Genomic DNA, 8,617 nt, shown 5'->3' on the forward strand with positions numbered 1-8,617 from the left:
AGAAAAAGTGCGGTGGTATGAAAATATTAAACATGGGTAGAGAGGATGATAACATAACATATAAGGCTCAGCGACATCTTCATAAATTATCATAAAATACACTGATTGTTTTATACAGAGTTCAATTTCTATACTGAATCTTTTGCAAAAAAAAATGTGTTAATAATTGGACGAAAAATGCTGGTAAAACTGATTGATCAGCCAGTGCTCGTCTAAGCGTTAGATCTCATCAAATGCTCTATTGATGTTCTTTTACGGATATTTATCGATGAACGGGTCATTAAAATACGCAGAAACAATTCGAACTTTCCCTCCAAGTTTCGGCTGAGAAGTGGATCAATTAATCGATTCCAGTCCCAAGTATGCATAATAAAATTCACTCACGATTCCGCTATCGTTCCCGTATTTGACGGTAGGTGGCGCTTATATCATAATGCAGTTTATCATAACTTGATAAACTGCAATTTCACACCGAAACGATTATCTAATTTTATTTTGCATGGGAAATGAATTCAAATGAGCATTTATTGGATTATGGAGAACACTTTTTCTTTTTTCTGTGTTTTGGGTGTTATACGTATTTTACTGGGATCGAATTCTCCCCCCTCTTTGATGAATTTGAAGGATGCGCTCGCTCGCTCGCTCGCTGTCTGCCCAAAAGTAACAAGACCGGTATCGAACCCCATGGCTGACGAATCCGATGCAGTCAATTGTGCATCCGATAAATTGAAGCATCTCTTTCTTCCCTCTCAGCGATTGACTGGAATGAAATTTTCCCGTAGAAAGAGAGAGAGAGAGAGAGAGAGAGTTCTTTCCCCTCTTCTCGGATGGTCAGGATCGGCTGAACAATGAACGAATAGTTCAGCCGGACGTTAATGCTCTTTGACTGAACCCCAGATGCAGTCAAGTATTTCGTTTCCCATCAGATACGTGTGGTGTTGTGTATGTGTGTGTGTGTGTGTGTGTGTGTGTGTGTGTGTGTGTGTGTGTGTGTGTGTGTGTGTGTGTGTGTGTTGCCCGTCTTCCTATACCGAAACCTGCGAATTCGCGTATTTTACTTACAGTAATATTGATGTTATCGTGATATAGTCTTGCTATCGATTCTAACAACCAGAAACTTAGAAAATCCTCTATTACCTCCAACGCAATTCGTGAAAAGTAAATGCCCCAGCAACAACAATGCATTAGAAATGGCTTTGGAACTTCTTGACCTCTTGATAGAAGGGTGGCGAGAATTTTCTAAGCTCCATCAAAAATCTGGAAATCTCAGCGAAGCTTCTCTGTCGTGGAATCAGCGTTTCTCTTAAAGAAGTTTCACCGGCAAAGCATGATTTTGTAAAATCAATATCATTATACACCAGTGACAAAAACGGGAATGACAACGGTTCAGCTTAAGATACAAAACTACAAGAATGAAACACGGGGTTGCAAAAATTAAATTGTAGGGTGTTTGCAAGCATTTGCAGGATAAAATGTCCTCTAGTAATGATTTTAAATTTCTTCGTGAAGGCATTACCAGTGTCATAATTTTCATTAAAGTGTCATAACTTTCCGAAGATACTACTACTTAATCGTACATGCACCTTCACACATTCCTTTGTGGAATTACTAACGAATCGGTACATGCCGGAACGTGTTGTGTGCGTTACACTAACGTATTTATGTTATCCGAGTTGTGTTTTTTTCGTGTTCTTGCTGCCATCTGTCTTCAATATTTTGAAGTGAAAATGGTGAATACTTGAATGTTCATGTTATGTAAATAATACGTTGAAGGTACGCCTGCTGGTATCAATTCTGCAGAGAGACTTTTTCAAATGGGAGACGGGCTCACATTTCTACCTCTAATTTGGAAAACTGCAGAACACCAATTTCAGCCCATCACCCCTGTGCCGCCAACGAGGTTCGAACCTGGATCCGCATGATAAGTGTCCAGTGCGATGCCCGCACCACTGCATAGCGGCAAATGATGTTGATCAATAAGATACTGATGAGGGGGGGAGGGTTACTCACAACAGGGGAAGTTTAATTATACAAATACAAATACAAATACAACGCCACAACAGGCAAAATGCCCAACGAGGTGGCTGATAAAAAGATGCCCATAAAAATATGGTTGCCATATGTTTCAAAAATACAGCAACCTAATTAAAAATGCAATTAACACAAATTACAAACAATATATACACATGATAAAATATTATACAATGCCCATAAAGAATACTTATGGTTGTCTTATTCTAAGAATGGATAGCTTCTCGATTTACCCCAACATGTTTATCGTATTTCTTTTTAAACGTTTATGTTAACCATAATTATGAAGATGATTAAAAAAACTTTCATTTGATGTGATGACGTGATGTGATGTATTGATACTTCCCGTCTCCCAATGGGGGAAACTGACAGACTGTATCACAGAGGCTCTGGTATCAATTCTGTTATTTGTTTATTTTCACTGGTAAGTTACTAGTGAATATTTCTTGTCCGAGAAATGTTCTGCCTAGAATCTGGGGACCTTGGATGAGTTCCATTATGTGCAATTCAATTCAATCCATTATGTGCAATCAATATTCCATCTTAACATTTTTATTGATTTTACCTGAAATCGTGAAAGTCATGGTGGCATTTTAGTGAAATAAGAATTACCTGTACTTCATACAAATTTCTTTTTATTCAAGGTTATGGGGGGATTAGACCAGTTGTTATTAATAAGGAGCCCTAGGAGAGTTTTTAGATGTTCCGTGAGCTTAGATGAGAAAACAATTAACTCACTGTTTTTGTATTATTATATGATGAGAATATTACTCTGAAAAATTATCCGCTACATTCATCTGATTGGCAGAGAGGGGGGGGGGGTCCCTGGCATTAGTGTTATTAGCACAAATGGTACGTGGAAAAAATAGACGAATACTTCCCATGATATGCCATAGCCCAGTGTTTCTCAAATTTTTGTCATCCGCGGCTCCCTTGCTTAAGTCAAGACTGTATCTGTGACTCCACATTATTCCAACAAAGGATCGCTACAAAGCACCTAGCAGGCACGTATCAATATCGACAGCTCACCACGACTCACAGTTCAAGAACCACTGCCATAGCCACTTGCCATGTCTTCATTTTAATTTCTGCTTTGGGCTGAAACACATCTCGCGCTAACGCTTCAGCAACCACATGGACACTCATGACGGTCCTCGGACCACCTTTTGGAAATCACTATCATATAGATGGTAAAGATTACCAATCTTCAACGTGAATGTTTTATATCTAGCGCGAAGAAAGATTTGTAAAACGCTGTTGGAAAAAATGTGTCAAATCGTACTATGCGTCGATCGAATGATATTTTCAAGCTTCCGTAGATAGGCTGTATAAATCAGTTATTCACAAGCGATCGTCATCTAAAGTTTGTTGATCACAAGGGTTGCCGATAGTGTTTAGCAAGGCATTACGTGCGTGAAAATGGAAATTCCACGCACTCCTTCGATTGTTATAACGTATAACGTGAGTGATTGCATTCTAGATTCGAGAACGTGCCTCCTCGACTCGTATCCGTGTCGAGCTCTTCTCCTGTTATACGACGGATGGATGCACCATCTGCGAATTCCTCGAAAACTTGTCCGTTTTCTGTCAATTTGTCAGAATGCTTGACATGGCAGAGCTCGCGAACGTGAGGCGGCGGTGGCTATTGTCTCGTCGCGCCTGACGTACGTACACAAGCCAATTTGCGTGTATGCCACTGTCTTCATCTGTCACTTCGTCTGCTGTTGAACACGAGTTCTGAAAGGTGACAAGGTTGACATCTGAAACGGGCGGCTGCGTCGTATTATCTCTCGACTCGGTATAAATCTAAAACATTCTCGTGGTTTAGCAAATACATATGTATTAGAGACAACGTCTTTTGGACGTTTGTTCTGCAGAAATTCACTCGTCGTCGGAATAGATTACTCGTAACTCAGACAACAGTTGGTGTCTCAAAACACGGAAAATTCCTATTGGTCTTTATACCTCGTATACCAGCGACTCTACTAAGAGGGTGATATCGCCACTTTGAAAGGGACACTAGAACAAACCAAGGGTGTCGGTAGAAGCAACACATAGGCTATTGAACAATGCCGGAGACAGTTTTCTAATGAAAAAAGGTGCTGAGAACATTTTTCTTCTGCGTTCACTTTCACTGATTGTGCCTTAATTATTGTACTGATACTGATTGAATCTGTACCGACTTTAGATTTAGGGGGGGGGGCTAACAGGGAAGACTAGAGGCGAAAATCTCACGCTTGCGACACACATCTTTTCGATGCCCTTGCGGAGTATAAAGTAAAAAAAATTAAGTAAGTATAAAAGTGAAACAATTCACAAAATTAGCACATTTCTATGTGCCATGCCTATGCATCAAATATTGCAGTTTTTTTCTGCGAATTATTCTATAAAATACATTAATAGTTAGAATTTCACAGACAAAACTCTTTTCTGCACAAATTGTACAATTATTTTTTTTCCTTACTCCCTGTAAACTTGTTTCCTACCCTGATTTGGAGCCCCCCCCCCCTTTATATATTCCGCTATCCCTGCTCCCCGAGCGGCCGCATGGACAGAACAGTCTCCCTTTACAGAATAATAATCGGTAAAAATAAATAGTATAAAAATAATTCGTATAAATAATGTTTTTTTTTTTTTTTTGCTCGTCTGAGCTTACGGACCCCCCCCCCCCCCAGAAATATTTTATATTTTGTAGCAAATATCAATAATTGTTGTAATCAGTATTTTGAATGATGGGAAAAAAAATTCCCTGGCGATTTCTTTTTTCGTTTTTGAAAAGTTTATTTATCATGCGAATATATTACTTAATACTGTATAATGAGAAAAAAAAATTCAAGAGATCACTGTGTGTGGATCCATACTACTAACACTTAACTATCCATGCACATCGTCCACATTCATCTACGGAATTTCAAACAAGATGGTACATGCCGGAATCTGCGTGTACGTGTTGTGAACCTAATGTGAAGTTTGTTCCTGTTTAATGCTTTGTTGTGAGTAGTGCTGCCACCTGCCATCAATTTTTCATGAAGTGTAATGATTGAATAATTGTAGGCTACTGATGACCACGAAGTATTAATGAATAATTACAATACGATTTCAAGGACATATTATAAAATAGATATTTCCCTATATTAATTTTACAGAAAATGTATAACGCAAGGAAATTAAAATAATCTCTCCGGGGCCTCATTCTAGAGCATAGTCTCCCAAACTTTTTGTTCCATCGCCCCCTTCATCAGAAATTTTTTCCTCTCATCGCCCCCCAACTCAAGTAAACCCATAGGATCCTATGTTAAATCAGTAGGTTCTATCGCCCCCCTTGGACCATTCCACCGCCCACCAGGGGGCGATATTGCCCACTTTGGGAAACACTGTTCTAGAGCATATACATGCTTAACGCCATGGCCCTCGGAATATCATCAATTCATACCTACTTCTGTAAAAATGAACTAAGCAGCACATTTACAGATCACAGTGATCGGCGGTGCAGTTCCAAATCACTAGCAGATAGACCTACAACACGATACTGACATAACATAAAAATTCAAGCATTTCCATTTTTACTTCAGAAAACGGAAAACAGATGGCAGCATGAATACGAAACAAGCACAATTCGACAATATAAATTTGTTAGGGCAAGGGTTATTATGCGCCTCCAACCTTTGTCAGAGGCGCCGTGAAGCGGTCACCCTGACAAAGGTTTTTCGAAAATATCCTTTGTTAAACAGCTCTTGGGGAGCCAGTGAAGCTCGCGGATACGCAATGAATAGTAAACAGGGGCACCGCGGGTGGAAAAAGTTTGAGAACCCGTGTTTTAGGGCTCACACATACAGAGTACACACATTCCGGCATGTGCCGATTCGTTAGAAACTCCGTAGAGCAATGTGTACGAGGTGTATGTACGGTTAAGTAGTAATAGTTCCACATCACTTAGGTGACCAGCGATACATTAACAGATCTCTCAAGCTCTCAAGCGACCAGCGGCGCATTTTCAGATCACTGAAGTGGTCCGCGGCCCATTTGTAGATTACTTTGTTGTCACGCGGTACTTTCTCATAATACTTAAGTGAGCCGCAGTACAGTTCCAGATCAGTCAAGCTACTCGTTTCACACTCACAGATCACCCAGGTGACTTGCGACGCTGTTCCAGATGACTCAATTAAGTGACCCGCGACACGTTATCAAATTACTGAAGAGGCCCGTACTCTCAATAAGTTTAAGTTATGAAGATGGTGCCAAATGTTGGAAGATGGGAGACAGAGTCGCCTTTAGGATTGTGCGACAGGTGCGGTCGCACCGGGCCCCTGAGCTTTGTGGGGCCCTCGCACTCACGGTAAGCTATTGGAAGCTTTCACCAGTTCTGAAATTACTTCTTGCATTAACTGTGTATTTTCCTCAACTCTGTAATTATTATTTCTTCCTTTAATTCTGAACTTCCGTCAATTCTGGAATTATTTGTTTCATTCATTCTGAATTCGCATAAGTGCTGAAATAGTTGAATTCATATTTCAATTGTTTTTAATTCATCAAGTCTAAAATTTTCATTAATTTCGAGATTAGTTTCTCTCATTAGTTTAAAATTACCTTCAGTGCAGAATTTTCATCAATTTTTATGTTAATTTATGTTCAATTGTGTGCTTAAAATTTTTCCTATGCGTATTCAGAATACACAGCACCCCTGTATATTCTGAAATGATAAATACCGATTTCCCTCCCCGATAATAGTATATATAAAATCGAGCGGGGTCCTAGGACATTTTTGGTGCCCCGAAATTATTAGTATCCACCTGACCCTCCCCCTATTACTTTCGTACCGGGCCCCACGTCTGGTAAAGGCGGCCCTATATTTGGTGGGTAATCCCCATGGGCAAAATATCAGTTTATGCCGATGTCCATGAGAAGATATGTCTCACTCACTCTCTATGAAAAAAAAAAATTTTCTTCTGGGTTTCTAAGACATCCAGGAAGTTTTTCCTCCTGACCTCAAACTACGATAAGTGAATAAAAGTGGGCAAAAAAAACCTTGGGAGGGGGTTTTTTTTCCCGGCATCTTCCGAAGCCCTCTTTATCACACATAAGCTACTGTATAAACGGAATATATATGAGAAAAAGGTCTTACCTGTACCATTCCAGCCCACGGCTATAAAATCGATCGAAGAAATGTGTTTCCGGTCCGGCGGCTCTGACATCCGGATGGATTCTTAGAAATTCCAATAAAGCTCTAGTTCCGCATTTCTTGACTCCTATGATGAGGGCCTGTGGCAACCTACGCTCCGTCGTCGACGAAGATTCCGCTGCACCGGAAGCAATATTCCATCGGGAACCGGAACCATTACCGGAAAGACCGGAACTGAATAACTTTGAGTTCGTTCTGACCGGGTTCGTCCTCTGATGCTGGTCAGTTGCTGATGCTACCACTACTACTCCTCCTGCCCCCAGGAGGTTTACCGGTTCGGTACCTTCTTGAATCCTGCGTGGAAACCAAACCCTGACCGCGTAGTCATTGGCCTGCCATGGTGAAGCCAGACCTTTCGGTGGAGACTGCGGCCTGTCCGTCGCGCTCTTCGGGTAGGAGGTCATGTTTATGTATTCGGCTAGTTCCGAGTCCGTCAAGAGAGGATATGTGGAGGTTATGTACACGGTGTAACACATCACAGTACAACACAAAGCTGTCAGGAATGCGATTCGGCGGTAAAATTTACATTTTTTGTACAGTTCCATGTTGGCTGTATTCAGTCTCGAATACCTGCGATCATTTTTACCGATTCCTTATCATTTTTTTTGGCCCATTTTTTCTTTTTTCTCATAATGCTACGATTTATGAATCGCAATAGACCGAAAAAAATCACAGGATTTTCTTACGCGATCTGTAAGAAAATTTCATAAACTGAATTTTAGATCTTGATCTCACCCGGAAGCTCGAACGATCACGTGTAGGTACCATAACTCCAAAACGAAAAAATTGCCAAGTCTGTTCGACATCAGGTCTGGAAATGTCATCGACCGATTATAAAAAGTATGGTATCCTCACGTCAGTCTCTATGCCTGTAAAATTATAAAATTTACCGAGAATTATAATTATCCGTCCGGTCGGATAAGAGAGCTTCATGATTACCGACTCTTGACTGTCCGACTTCACGGAGACCGAAAACAGTTTTGTTCCGTCTGGATCATAGCGTTTGTTGTCATCATCACATCCTTCACGTGCGCGGAACCAGTAGCGACATCGCATTCACTGCCATCTATCGAACTGTTGTGGAAACTCACACTTTCCTTCCTCGGCGGGATAAAATGTTTTACTTACCCCACAGAGAGAGATTTCTCATCTTCCCTAATTCTTTCCCACAGCCAATGCTTGACGTTATTTAGAGACAGAAAACATCGTTTATTTCTCCTCCTTTTCTATTTATTTGTCAATTAATTAATGAAATCTATACAGTAACTTGGTGATGATATTTTGATAAATTAGGAAAAAACTTTTTAACCATTTTCTGTTTTTTACTGGTATAAATAAATACCTAGACATGCATGGCTTAATCTTTGAGGCATGTTGCATGACTACTGGCAGGACCGACCAGGTATC

At 40.4% G+C, this 8,617-nt stretch overlaps 1 protein-coding gene across 1 annotated transcript in view; it reads right to left on the reverse strand.

The window, feature by feature from the left end:
• LOC149083407 (heparan sulfate glucosamine 3-O-sulfotransferase 6-like) overlaps positions 1 to 8,220 on the reverse strand; it is a 30,174-nt gene extending 21,954 nt beyond the window's left edge. Inside the window, exon 1 of the mRNA XM_089236692.1 lies at positions 7,154 to 8,220. Coding sequence (XP_089092818.1) covers positions 7,154 to 7,755 — 602 coding nt within the window. The 5' untranslated portion in view covers positions 7,756 to 8,220. The remainder of the gene's footprint in view (positions 1 to 7,153) is intronic.
• Positions 8,221 to 8,617: the final 397 nt, after the last annotated feature.

The sequence above is a fragment of the Pholcus phalangioides genome, unplaced genomic scaffold (assembly GCF_987345545.1).
Source record: "Pholcus phalangioides strain wild (caught in Gottingen) unplaced genomic scaffold, Ppha-v1.0 ptg000009l_1, whole genome shotgun sequence".
NCBI lineage: Eukaryota > Metazoa > Arthropoda > Arachnida > Araneae > Pholcidae > Pholcus > Pholcus phalangioides.